The following is a 15,024-nucleotide window of genomic DNA, read 5'->3' as shown; positions in this document are numbered from 1 at the left end:
TCTTGCCCTTGTCAAAGATTAATTGACCAGAGGTGTCAGGGTTTATTTCTGGGTTCTCTATTCTGTTCCATTGGTCTGTCTGTTTTGGTACCAGTACCACACTGTCTTGATGACTGTGGCTTTATAATATTGCTTGAGGTCTGGGAGAGTTATGTCTCCTGCTTGGTTTTTGTTTCTCAGGATTGCTTTGGCGATTCTGGGTCTTTTGTGGTTCCATATAAATTTCTGGATTGTTTGCTCTAGTTCTGTGAAAAATGTCCTGGGTAATTTGATAGGAACTACATTAAATCTGTAAATGCTTTGGATAGTATGGCCATTTTTACAATATTAATTTTTCCAATCCAGGAGCATAGAATATCTTTCCATTTCTTTACATCTTCTTTAATTTCCTTGATTAATGTTTCATAGTTCTCGGCATATCAGTCCTTTACCTCCTTGGTCAGGTGTCTTCCCAGGTATTTGATTTTTTGGGGTGCAATTTTAAAAGGTATTGTATTTTTATATTCCTTTTCTAATTTTTCATTGTTAGTATAAAGAAATGCAACTGATTTCTGAATGTTAATCTTATATCCTGCTGTTTTGCTGATTTTGTTGATCAGTTCAAGTAGTTTTTGTATGGAGTCCTTAGGGTTTTCTATGTATAGTATCATGTCATCTGCATACTGTGACCATTTTACCTCTTCTCTTCCTATTTGGATGCCTTTTATTTCTTTGTCTGATTACTGTGGCTAGGACTTCCAATACTATGTTGAATAATAGTGGTGAGAGTGGGAAGATTTCCAGATTTTAGTGGGAAGGCTTTCAGCTTTTCTCCATTGAGTATTATATTTGCTGTGAGCTTGTCATAAATGGCTTTTATTATGTCGCAACCCCCTTTTTTGTAATGAGTCTAGCTAAAGGTTTATCAATTCTGTCACTCTTTTCAAAGAAGCAAGTTTTAGTTTCATTGATCTTCTCTACTGGATTCTTATTTTATTTTATTTTATTTTTTTATTTTTGCCATTTCTTGGGCCGCTCCCACGGCATATGGAGGTTCCCAGGCTAGGGGTCGAATCGGAGCTGTAGCTGTCGGCCTATGCCAGAACCACAGCAACGCAGGATCCGAGCCACATCTGCAACCTACACCACAGCTCACGGCAACGCCGGATCGTTAACCCACTGAGCAAGGGCAGGGATCGAACCCGCAACTTCATGGTTCCTAGTCGGATTCCTTAACCACTGCGCCACGACGGGAACTCCTCTACTGGATTCTTCATTCCTATTTTTTTATTTCTGCTCTGATTTTATGATTTTTTTTCCTTCTACTAACTTTTTTATTCTTCTTTCTCTAGTTGCTTTAGGTGTAAGGTTAGGTTGGTTATTTGAGATTTTTTTCATTTCCTGAGGTAAATGTGTATTGCTATGAACTTCCCCTCTTAGAACAGCTTTTGCTGCATCCCATGGTTTTGTTTGTTTGTTTGTTTTGTCTTTTTAGGGCCACACTCACGGCATACGGAGGTTCCCAGGCTAGGGGTCTAATTGGAGCTACAGCCACCGGCCTACACCACAGCCACAGCCAGGCCAGATCAGAGCAGCATCTGCCACCTACACCACAGCTCCCAGCAACCCCAGATCTGTAACCCACTGAGTGAGGCCAGGGATCGAACCCACAACCTCATGGTTCCTAGTTAGATTTGTTGCTGCTGCACCATGATGGGAACTCCGGGTTTTGGATAATTGTATTTTTCATTTTCATTTATCCCTAAGTGTTTGTTGATTTTCTCTTTGATTTCCTCAATGATCCATTGGTGGCATATTGTTTAGCCTCCATGTATTTATGTTTTTTTTTACAGTTTTTTTTTCTGAAGTTGATTTCTAACCTCATAGAGTTATGTGAAAGAATTTCAGTTTTCTTAAATGTACAGAGACTTGCCCTGTGTCCCAGCCCCATGATCTGTCTTGGAGAATGTTCCACATGTACTTGAGAAGCAAGTGTAGTCTGTTGTTTTTAGATGGAATGTTCTATAAATATTGATTTGATCTGTCTGGTATTATATGTCACTTAAGGCCTGTGTGTCCTTATTGATATAAGTGGGGTGTTAAAGCTCCCCACTATTACTGTGTTAATGACATTTTCTCCTTTTATGACTTAGCATTTGCCTTATATGTTGAGGTGTGCCTATGTTGGGTGTGTATATTTTTACAACTGTTACATCTTGTTCTGGGTTGATCCATTGATCATTATGAAGTTAATTTTTCAGATTTGAGACTCCTGACTGGGAAGATTTGAACTTGCAAGTCCAAGATAGGTTTGAGTCAATAGAGGTCAGAAAATTCTATGCTCATAATATCCTATATAATTATAATATATATATAGTAAATTGTAATTCTTGTTTCAGAAATTTGCAGGTATAAAACTTCTCTAAATAAAAACAGTGCCAAAGAAGCTATTTTATGTCAACTTGATCACCAAGTAAATGCCTAGGATTGGTAGATGTAAGCCATGCTATGGAATTCATGCCAAAGAAAGACAAACTACCCAATAGTATCACACCAAGGGAAGGCACAGATGGCTAGAGAGCAGCAGCTATAGGTCTTTTTATAGCATTATCAAATGGCACACACTTGACATTTCAACTCATCCTGTGACAATGGCCATGGTAATTAGGGATGACAATATGAAAAAGTTCAGAAAGCATACACACCCTCATGCCATCCAACATGGGGCCAGAGAAACAATCTTGGGTGGTAAATGAGTAGCTTTTATGCCACAGTAATTAGGCTGGAGAGGTCACCTGAATTTTGAATAGCAGAATAAGTTCCCAAAGATGGAGAATTAAAAGCATTTCTGTGACCAACAGAAATAGACTTCAAAATCACACAGCTTCTCCCTAGAGAAAGCATGGACAACAAAGAGTCTAGAGCTGTGACTGTAGTGAAAATTTTAAATATCCTGACTTCACTTAATATGATAATCTCTTGGTCCTTCTACATTGTGCAATGGCATTATTTCATTCTTTTTATGGATTAGAATTATTCCATCATATATATGTACCACATCTCTTTATCCATTCCTCTGATGACCAACATTTAGGTCACTTCCATGTCTTGACTGTTGTAAATAGTGCTGCAGTGAACATTGGAGTATATATATCTTTTTTGAATTATGGTTCTCTCTGGATAGATGCCCAGGAGTGATTGCTGGATCATATAGTAGTTCTATTTTTAGATTTTCAAGGACACTCCATATGGTTCTCCATAATGTGGTTGTATCTTTTTACATTCCCACCAACAGTATAGGAGGGTTCCCTTTTCTCAACACCCTCTCCAGCATTCATTGTTTGCAGAATTTTTGATGGTGGCCATTCTGACTGGCATAGGGTGCTATCTCATTGTAGTTGTGATTTGCACTTCTCTAATAGTGATTTTGAGCATCTTTTCATGTGCTTTTTGGCTCTCTGTTGTCTTTGGAGAAATGTCTATGTAGATCTTTTGCCCATATTTTGATTGTATTTTTTTTATATATTAAGTTGCATAAGCTGTTTGTATATTTTGGAGATTAATCCCTTGTTGATTGCTTCATTTGCAGATATTTTATCCCTTTCTTCATGTGGTATTTCAGTTTTGTTAATGGTTTCCTTTGCTGTGCCAAAGCTTTTAAGTTTAATTAGGTCCCATTTGTTTATTTTGGTTTTTATTTTCATTGCTCTGGGAGGTGGATCCAAAAAGATATTGCTATGACTTATGTCAAAGAGTGTTCTGCCTGTCTTCTTCTAAGGGTTTTCTAGTATCTTGTCTTATATTTAGGCCTTTAATACACTTTGAATTTGTTTTTGTGTATGATTTTTAGCGAGTATTCTAATTTTACTCTTTTATATGTAGCTGTCCAGTTTTCCCAGCACCACTTAATGAAGAGACTATCTCTTCTCCATTGTGTATTCTTACCTCCTTTGTCATAGATTAGTTGACCATAGATGCATGGGTTTATTTCTGGGCTTTCTATCCTGTTCCACTGATCCATATTTCTGTTTTTGTGCCAGTACTGTACTATTTTGATGACTATAGATTTGTAGTATAGTCTGAAGTCAGGAAGCCTGATTCCTCAGCTACACTTTTCTTTCTCAGGATTGCTTTAGCTATTTGGGATCTTTTGTGTTCCCGTACAAATTTAAAAGATTTTTTGTTCGAGTTCTGTGAAAAATGCCATTGGTAATTTGATAGGGATTGCATTGAATCTGTAGATTGCCTTGGGTAGTATAGTTATTTGACAATATTGAGTCCTTCAATCCAAGAACATGGTATATCTTTCCATCTATTTGTGTTATCTTCTGTTTCTTTCATCAGCATCTTATAATTTTTAGAACACCATTCCTTTGCTTCCTTATGCAGGTGTATTCCTAGATATCTTATTCTTTTTTGTTGCAATGGTCAACGAGGTTGCTTTTGCTTTAATTAAGCACTAAACCCTAGTATTAGACATTTTATAAAATTTCATTTGATCCATTTTGGGCATAAAATTGATGATATGTCATGCTTAAAAATAGGATTTGTGACATTTATGGATCTTAGTGATTAAAGCTTCGAACATAATAGCACACTGCAAGGAGTTATCCAGATTGGAAAGCAGCTAGTGCCAATTTAACAATTCACTCACCTTCCAAAAATATATTGAAGAACTTCTGATTCTAGTTATTTCCAAATAAGTACATATAAGACCAATACTCTTGCTGAGAGCAACTAGAAGAACTGGATAAAATAGTTTAAAAAGTTCTGTTTGAAGACACTGGAGAACTACCAGGACAGTATTGAAGAACTAAGATCCTAGAGAGAAGCAAAGCCATAGTTTGCTGACCTCTAGTTTAGAAGATGATCACTTAGGCTACAGTGTAAAGCAAAGAGGTGGGTCCTTTCTGGCCCATTTCCTCAGGTCTAGTGCCCTAATATTAACTTTTTAATATTTAAAGCCTGTTGATATTATGGTGTATATGTATTTTATCTCTCACCACTGATAGAAGCTAATGCAGAAAGACTATTTTCAGGTTAACTGTTATACTTTTTTGGTGACCCCATTCTGTTCAATGTGGTAATATTTTAACTCTTTAAGGAAGATATATCTTGGGGGTAGAAGACAATATACATGTAGGAATAAACCTGTTTATTTTACAAACTTTTAAACTCAAAGAGGTGGTACTTCTTAGTACATAGGCTAGACAATAATTTATGTAGTAATAATTGATCTATTAGAAAATGTGATAAATTCTTTAGACAATTCCAGTGTAAATTATGGAATTGTAACAAGTATATATAGTAGATTCATGAGCTTAAATGGAACTTTGTTTTATGCCTTAATGCTCTCTTAAGGCTTTTAATGCTTCCTTAAGGCAAACTTTGGGCTATAATTAAGCAAAGATACATATGAAGAATAAGGATATACATTTTGAGTAATGATTGTTCACTTTTACAAATAAAAAAGTGAATGAAACTATTTCTCTCCTTCCTTTATTTTAGGTTGTTATCTTTTACTCATCCTTATGGGTTAGGGTTAGGGTTAGAGTTAACCTATCAGTAGAAAGGCTATTTGGATTTAAACTAACATGGAAACTTTATGTTGTTACTGACTAAACTGAAACTAAATGCTGAAACAGATATATGATTTGGAAAAAAGTTTATAAGATGGCTTTGATGATTAGTTTTAATTAATAGTCTAAATAGCAGAAATTACAGAGCAACATAAAAATACATTGAAAGACACACTAAACAATTAAATACTCATCTCCTCAGTACTTACCTTGGCTAGAAAAAAGATTGGGACTACAGACATAAAAACATCAAGACATATGAAGAAACTCTACCTTTACTGGTGAGTAATGGCAGAGATGAGAAGGTAGAGATAAGGAGGGAAATTCATTGGGAACAGAAAAGCTGAAAAGTGTTGGGACTAAATATCTGACACTGTGATGTCTGCATGCATAGACCTGGTATACTAATATGCCTGCTCAACTTGACATAACAAAATACAACAAACAAATAACAAATGATTCATACTTCTGAAGTAATTAGATTTTTTCATGATCAATGAAAGCACAATTTAATTGAATCATGCAAAATTAGAGTTTAAATAACAAATTCATTCCCAAGACAGGTGACCTAATGCCATAAACCCATATTAACATCTAAAGCATCAAAACTTAATTTAAACTACAAAATGTCTTCATTGCACAGAAGAGTCAGGTGCAAGAGCCATCCAGAGATTTTACTGTTTTTTATTGTTTTCACTGTTCCACAATGAAATCTCTATGGAGCAGAATATGCTGAAAAACCAGGAACTTCCTCTTTGTTTATCTGACCTTAGTATGACATTATGGTGAAAGATCTTATAAAATACGAACCTGATACACAGCACAAGAATGTGTAATAAACAAGTCAATTTTACTGTTCTATAACTAATAAATGGAGAATTAAAGCACATTTGAATTTGTATCCTCTTGGATCCCCTTTGCACTTTAAAAATACAAGTGAAATCATTCAGCATATGTTACTTCTCATTAAAATCTAAGGACAAGCTGAGAACATTCAAGATCTAGGGGACATATTTCTCCCTATGATCTGATTTCTGAAGCTGTACTTCTTCAGAGAATGGATTAGAAAGACATATAAGCTTGTTAGATAGAAAGGTGTCATTCCCTCACATCAAGGTACATGAGGAGAAAAGTCCAAGAATTATAAATTCTTAGAAAACATTAAAAAATCCTTTGGGTCTGGCAAGGAAAACGTCAACAAGTCAAAAGAGACTAGATGGCTATTGACCAGTTTCATGAAGGCAAAGCTGCAAGCCAAGATGGAATAATGCTTTCTCACCATGTATGTAAGGCACAAATGACACTAATCCTTTTTAATGGTCACAAAAGCTGACAACTTACTCAGCCTTAGAACTGAAGGCACAGAATCATCTCTGGGAATGACTCACCATAAACAGGTCACGAGCACCAATGTCAACAGCTAACAGAAATGCCTTTTCAAATCTCTGATACCTATAAGGGAGAAATATTGTATGTTGTGAATAAAACAATTTAAAAAAAGGAGACAGCAGTTTATACTTAAGTGTTATTGTTTTTGTTCTGATGAGAAAAATGTTCTCAAACAATAGGGAATTTGCCTGCTGGGGTCTTCTCTAAGTGAAGTGTTATTGTACTTAGGAGGAGCTGAGGCACAGAGCCTGTGGAGGCCTTCAGTGCAACTTTCAAGGATAAACATAACCAGATTAGAATGATAGCTTAGGAAGTATGTTTCTCATTATTTTTTTTACTTTCATGTGCTTTGTAAGAGAAAAGTATGGGGATATGGAGAATACAGCAGGATAAGAGCAATTAATAAATCATGTTTCTTACATAAAAGTTGAGAAGTCAAATGTTGCATTTTTACAAAAGTCTCATATTTGTGAGTTTTGGAAAAACATTCTATGCTGTTGTAAAATGATAATGGTTTCTAAGTATTTTTTAAGATGCTACTTTTCTGCTCTATTATCACAATCATAGTATCTTTCCCTGAGGTATAATTGAGATTTTTTTTTGGTGAAAGTTTAGTTTTAGGCTAAAACACATGAGGACAAACTTAAGTTTAAATTAATTACCTCTATAGAAAATTTTAAGTCCTGAGAGAAAAACATGTCATGAACATATAATTTGCACAGGATTTTGGAATAAAAGGTCATTTTTATTTTGTCTAAGTGAACAGATTTAACTGTTAAGTTTTTCTGACTCAAGAAATAAGCAAATAACCAAGCTGTTCTGTTTTTTTTGTTTGTTTTTTTTATCACTTAATGGGTTTTATTACATTTATAGGTATACAACATGTTCTCTGTTGTAAATTGTGAAATATGATACAAAATATGAGATTTCAAGTAAAACATATCAGAAATGTGGAATATTAATCACTATTAACAAGTACATGTTTTATTAGTGAAATAGCTAATAGAATAAAAATTCAAACAATATTTATTATTATTACATATGAGCTGGCAAGTCCAGAACTGAAACACTTCACAATTTCCATGCTGTGTTTGATGACTGTTATCCCATCTCCTTCTTGGCCCTTCTTACTAGTATCTCCAGTATTTGCCTGAATCCCTTTCAACTATGGAAGATCAGAAGGAAATTGTGTTTATTTTTGTTCCAGTGAGCTTACTGATTTATATATTCAGTGAAAGTGGAATGCAATGAGGAAGAGTACAGAGGATCAGCAAGTGGTACCACTCATCCATACATTCACTGCCATTCTGCATTTGTTCTCGCTTCTCTGCAACTTTTCTTGCAATAATATCCATCTTCTTCTGTCCAAACTTAAAGTTCTTATCTTGTGTGCCCTTTTGGCCACATCTGACCCTATAAACTTCCCTTCCTTTAAACAATGTCTTGCATTTGGAGATTCATTCTTTGTCTTCCCATTTCTTAGATTTCATATTCTTAGTATCCTTTCTAGGTTAATTTTTCTCTGCCTACTCTTTGAAGCTGGCATACTGTGATTCTATTCTGTTTATACTAACTCATTCCAGTCTCCCCAGTAACCTTACCCGATTGTATGGCATTGATAATTATATCAGTGACTGACAAATCTCTAGGACCCATTTATCTCCAGAGCTACAAACTCTTTTTTTGGCGGGGGGGTGCCCATAATATGCAGAAGTTCCAGGCCAGGGATAGAACGTGTGAGCTACCAGGGAACTCACTAAAACTTTATTTCTAGGTTTCTCAAATTTAACATGTCTAATATGTCCACTGACACATCAATTTGGCAACTATATATGATAAATTGAAATTGGAAAGTGTGTAATTAAGGCAGGCAGGCTAGGAAGTACTATTCTTTCTATGGTAAGAGGTAAAGATTAACATTATGATAAAAATGAAAGAACCGGCATTGGCATCTGGCAGTATGGTCAACCAAAAAATATCAAAGGGAGCTCCCAAGTAGATTGTTTATTAAAATACAACATAGGACTCTAAAAAGAGGAAATCTCCAAGGTACCACAGTCTCAATAAAAAAATAACCAACCAGGAGTTCCTGGTGGCTCGGTTAAGGATCCAGTGTTTTCACTGCTGTGGTTCTGGTTGCTGCAGTGGCACTGGTTTGATCCCTTGCCCTGCAACTTCTGCATCTGTGGGCATGGCCAGAAAAAAAATAACCAACCAACCAACGTCCCTCCATTTAAACTTGAGTAAAGATCCCTGAGCAGAGAGCAAAAATGGGGGAAAAGGCAGAATTACTCTCGGCCATCACCCTCAGAAGCCTGAACTCTTAACAGTCTCATAGTAAAGGTACTAAGCCTGAGACTTCTGATTATGCCTGATTAAGACAGGGGCTAAAATGATCCCAGGTTATTAGTGCCCCTGACTTTGGCAGAAACAATAAAAAGAAAATTCATCTCTAGATTAAAGCACTTTTTATAAAAGCCATCAGGATAGCCATAAATTAAAACAAATTTAAGTTCACAGTAAAAGATCACTGAATAAAAAGGAAAACAAACTAATGTGATGGATAATTAGAAAATAAATAGGAGTTCCCACAGTGGCACAGTGGAAACGAATCCAACTAGAAACCATGAGGTTGTGGGTTCGATCCCTGGCCTCACTCAGTGGGTTACAGATCCAGTGTTGCCAGGAGCTGTGGTGTAGGTCACAGACATGGCTCAGATCTGGCGTTGCTGTGGCTCTGGCGTAGGCCATCGGCTACAGCTCTGATTAGACCCCTAGCCTGGAAACCTCCCTATGCCGCAGGTGCAGCCCTAAAAAGACAAAAGACAAAAAAAAAAAAAAAAAGAGACAGAAAGAAAATAAACAACAAATTTACTTTTCCAGGGATTTCAGATAAGTGAATTATTAAATTCATAATGTAAAATAATTTGGCATAAAATATTTAAAGAAATAGTGACAGAACCGTGAAAATAAACATAGGACAGGATATAACTTTAAAATTACCAGGAAGATTTTTTTAAAGTAATAAAATAGAACTTTTGGAAATGAAAAAAACTGAATTGAAGTTAAATAATTTGGCATAAAGAGAATTAGCAAAGATGCAAAAGTGAAGAAGTACACCAAAGGTTGTACAGAGAGACAAAAGAAAAAATATAAAGAGAAGTTAAGCAATACAGGGAACATGGAAAAGTCTAACATGTCTGATCAGGGAATTAAGTTAAAGGGTAAGAATTTTCCAGAGCTGATAAATGATATGAATCCATTAAACACATGAGGAACAATATATATCAAGCAGGATAAACTGAAATGAATCTGTAATTATGCACATCTGTTATGGAAATGTAGCACTCCAAAAATAAAAAGATCTTAAAAACTGCCAGAGAGAATACAGATCACATACAAAGGGACTACAAATAGACTGACACCAGACCTCTCAGTGGCAACAATGGTAGGCAGAAGATAGGATCTTTGAAGGAACATATTTTCAAAGTGTAGAGAGAAAATACGCATTACTCTTGTATAACAGTGGAACTCTCAACAATGAAAGCACAATAAAGGCACTTTCAGGTATGCAAAAACTGAAAGTATTCAAGAGATGTTCAATAAAGGGACTTACAGAGGATATAACTCAGGAAAAAGGAAAATGATTGCAGAAGGAATGTCTGAGAAGCAAGAAGGAATGTCTTTAAAAAAAGATTTGCTCAATATACAAGTAGATAAATGTACTCATACATACATGCACACACAAACAAATGTTTTGATATTTTTAAGATCAGAAAGTACTAATTAGCAATATCATGTAAATTGGAAGGGAGTCAAAATGCTAAGGTCTTTGCTTTTTGTACTGTTGAAGATAATAATTAATGTTTGATTTTGGTAACTATGCATAGTTAAATTTCAAATAATAGCCACTAAAAGATCTTATAGATTGCTCAAAGAGTAATATAGGTAGTAGGGCTGAGGGTGAGGGAACTGAAAAAGAAAAAAATTCAAGAAGTATTCTAAAAAATAAGAAATGAAACAAAAGAAGCATAGGAAAATTGGAAAGACAGAAAACACAAAGGAAGATAGAAACAGCTCAATGTAAAAATGATCATGTACCTGGACCAAATTCACCAGTTTAAAGACAGATTATCAAATTGAAAAGGTAAAATCTAGTTTTATGTTATTTATAAAAGCCACATGAAGACAAAGTTTAAAAAAAATCATGAAGTTTAAAAATCATGAAGACAAAATTTAAAAGTAAAAGAACAGAAGAAAATAATAATATTATTCATAACAGCTTAAAAGTATAAACAATAGTAATGTCAATCAACTGATGAATTAATGAATAAAACATATATCCAAACAATGGAAGAGCTTTCAGCAATAAAAAGGAATGAAGTACTCATATATACTACAGTATAGATGAATTAAAAAATGTTAGTGAAAGAAATGACATACTATATATTGTATATTACATTTATGTGAAATATAATTATATACATGAAATGTCCAAAAAAGACAAATCTATAGAGTCATAAAGTAGATTATTCGTTGGCTAGGCTTGGGAACAGGGAGTGACTGCAAATAGGCATGAGGGATCTTCTTGGCATGAAAAAAATGTTTTAAAATTAGGTCAAGGTAATGGTTTACAAATCTGCAAATTACTAAATATCATTGAATTGCAGACTTGAATAAATTTTATGTTTTTTAAACCTGAATAAAGCTTTTTTTTTAAAAAAAAAGCTAAGGTAGCTATATAATCAGGTATATGGTTTTTAGAAAAAATTATTAGGTACAGAAAGAGTAGGAACAAAATAATGAAAGCTTCATATCTCCAAGATGCAAAAATTCTAAACTTGGATGCACTTAATAGAGTCAAAAATACAGAGATCAAAACTCTAATAGAATTAAAAATAGTGAGCTTGTCAACAAAGGGGGAAATTTAACAATTTTTCTTTGAGTTTTTGCTAGGCCAAGCAGTAAGATAGTAAAGAAATAGAAGTCTTAACATTATTACAAAGGTGGATTTAATGGATGCATAGAACTTGTCACCCATTTATTTATGGTCTCTTTCAATATATAAAGTCATTTATTTCAGTAAAGATGTGTTGAATATTGTTATCTTTATTAAGGTATAATTTATGATAAAACCCACCCATTTTAAATGAATAGGTCTAGGGATTTGAACAAACATATGCAATTACATAACATAACCACAATCAAGATATAATAACCTTTTCAACATCTCAAAGAAGTTTTCACATGCTCCTTTGCAATCACTGCCCTTCCCCCACCTACAGAAACATCTGGTTTCTGTCACTATAGTTTTGACTTCTTTCTAGAATGTCATATGTGTGATATTAAATAAGATGTAGACCAAATTTTGTCAGGCTTTCTTCTCCATTTCAAGAGTATCATATAAATGGAATTAGGTAATATATAGTCTTTTGTTTCTGACTTTTGATCAGGTATCTGTAGTTTTTTTTTTTAACTGTTGATTAGTATTTTCATTGTATGACTATGCAACGATTTATTTATCCATCACAAGTTGATGGTAGTATGAAAGTTTTCCTACTTGGCTCTAATTATTGATAGAGCAGCTATGAATATTCATGTACAAGTTTTGTGTAGATGTGTTTTCATTTCTCTTGGGAACATAAGATTAGAATTGCTGGGTCATGGTATGTGTATGTTTCATTTCTCTTGGGAACATAAGATTAGAATTGCTGGGTCATGGTATGTGTATGTTTAAATTATAAGGAACTACTAAATAACGTTTCAAAATGGTTATATAGCATTTTATATATCCATTAGCATTACAGAAAATTTCCAGTATATCTACATCCTTCCCAACACCTGGTCTTTTTTTATTTTATCCTTCCAATGGGTTTATAGTACTTTCTGCTTATGGGTGTAACTTACATTTTTCTGAGGACTAATGATGTTGAGCATCTTGACTGTTCATGTGCTCATTAGACATCCATAGCTCTTCTCTGGTGAAGTGTCTCTTCATATCTTTGCCCATTTTTTAACATGAATTGTTTTATTAAGTGGTAACAGTTCCTTACATATTCTGGATAACACTCTTATGAAATATACATATGGAGAATATTCTCACCCAGTCTGTGCCTTGCCTTTTCCTAATGGAGTCATTTGAAGAGCAGAAGCTTCCAACTTTGATAAGTCCATTCTTTTCTAATATTGTGTGATTACTGCTTTTGGCATTGTATGTTAGAAATCTTTATATCAATGTTATTAATATTTTTATTCTACCTATTTTCCTAGTTTCATAAATTAAAAAAAATTTATTTTCCCACAGTTTTACTGAGATATAGTTGACATATACTGGCGTGTAGGTTTAAGGTGTACAATGTGTTCTGAAACACACCTGTAACAAAATGATTACCAAAATAAGGCAATTGGGTTGTTTTAGCTCTCTGAAGATTGTCATTGTACTTCGATAGGGATTGCACTGAATCATTCATCCATCACTGGACACTTTGTTTCCTTGTGTTGGCTATTGTGAATAATGCTGCAATGAACATGGGTACCGATCTCTCTCCAAGATTTTATTTCATTCAGGTATATACTATATATATAGAAATAGGATTGCTGGATCATATGGAAGTTCTATTTTAAATTTTTTGGAGGAACCTAAACTATTTTCTATAAGAGCTGGACCAATTTACCTTCTAACTGACAGGGCATTAGGGTTTCCTATATTCCACACCCTCGCCAATACTTGTTATTTCTTGTCTTTTTGATAATAGTCATTCTAACAAGTATGGGGTGATGTCTCATTGTGGTTTTCATTTGCATTTCCCTGATGAATGTTGATTTTGAATACCTGTATTTACGTGTTAGCAATTTGTATGTCTTTGGAAAAATGTCAGTTCAGATCCCCTGTCCATTTTTAATTTTTTTTTTTGCTTTAGATTAGTCTGAATTTCTTATATACTTTGGATATTAACATCTTATCAGATATGTGGTTTGCAGATATATTCTCTATCCTGCTGACTGCCTTTTCAATTTGTTGTTTCTTTATCAGTGTAGAGGCTTTGTAGTTTGGTACAGCCCCAATTGTTTATTTTTACTTTGCTGCTTGTCCTTTGGTTGCAATATCCAAAAAAATCACTGCTGTGACCTATGTCACAGAGCTCTTTCCCTATATTTTCTCCTTGAGTTTTACCATTTTAGGTCTTACATTTAAGTCATTGGTTCATTTTAAGGTGATATTTATGTTTGGTGATAGGGGTCCAGTTTCATTCTTTTGCAATATGAATATCCAGTTTTCCCAGCACCTTTTACTGAAGAAACCATTACTTCCTAGTTGAGTATTCTTGGCTCCCTTGTTAGTATTGAATTTACATGTATGGGTTTCTTTCCAGGCTCTTGATAATGTTCCACTGGACTATGTCAGTCCTATTTCAGTAACATGCCATATTGATCATTATAGCTTGGCGATATAGTTTGAAACTTGGAAACACGATGCTTCAAGCCTTATTCTTGCTCATGATTGCTTTGGTTATTTGGAGTCTCCTGTGGTTCCTTATGAATTTTAGCATCACTTTTTCTATTTCTGTGAAAATGCCATTGCAATTTTTATAGGGATTGCATTGAATCCATAGATGCCTTTGGGTAGTATGGACATTTAAATATTATTCTTCTAATCCATAGATATGGGATATCTTCTACTTATTATTGTCCTTAATTTATTTCACCTATGTTTGCTAGTTTTCAGTATACATATCTTTAACCTACTTAGTTAAATTTGTTCCTCTGTATTTTATTGTTTTGATGTTACTCTAATTGAGATTATTTCATTTCTTTTTCAGATAGTTTGTTCTTAGTGTATAGAAATACAAATGATTTTTGTATAGTGATTTTGTAACCTCAACTTTACTGAATTAACTAGTTATTACGGAGCTCCTGTCATGGCTCAGTGGTTAACAAATCTGACTAGTAACCATGAGGACACAGGTTTGATCACTGGCCTTGCTCAGTGGGTTAAGGATCTGGCATTACTGTGAGCTGTGGTGTAGGTCGCAGACGTGGCTCAGGATCTGGTGTTTCCATGGCTGTGGTGTAGGCT

General features: G+C 34.4%; 1 protein-coding gene across 2 annotated transcripts in view; it reads right to left on the bottom strand.

Annotated features, from left to right (window-relative positions):
• The window catches only part of WDPCP (WD repeat containing planar cell polarity effector), a 264,105-nt gene that overhangs the window by 28,000 nt on the left and 221,081 nt on the right, over positions 1-15,024 (bottom strand). For both annotated transcript variants that reach the window (XM_047781958.1, XM_047781956.1), the window contains exon 13: positions 6,947-7,010. In XM_047781958.1, the coding sequence (XP_047637914.1) occupies positions 6,947-7,010 (64 nt within the window). The remainder of the gene's footprint in view (positions 1-6,946; positions 7,011-15,024) is intronic.

The sequence above is a fragment of the Phacochoerus africanus genome, chromosome 5 (genome assembly GCF_016906955.1).
Source record: "Phacochoerus africanus isolate WHEZ1 chromosome 5, ROS_Pafr_v1, whole genome shotgun sequence".
NCBI classification, from domain to species: domain Eukaryota; kingdom Metazoa; phylum Chordata; class Mammalia; order Artiodactyla; family Suidae; genus Phacochoerus; species Phacochoerus africanus.
The sequence above is the reverse complement of the archived record's forward strand: the minus strand, read 5'-3'. Positions and strand labels throughout refer to the sequence as shown.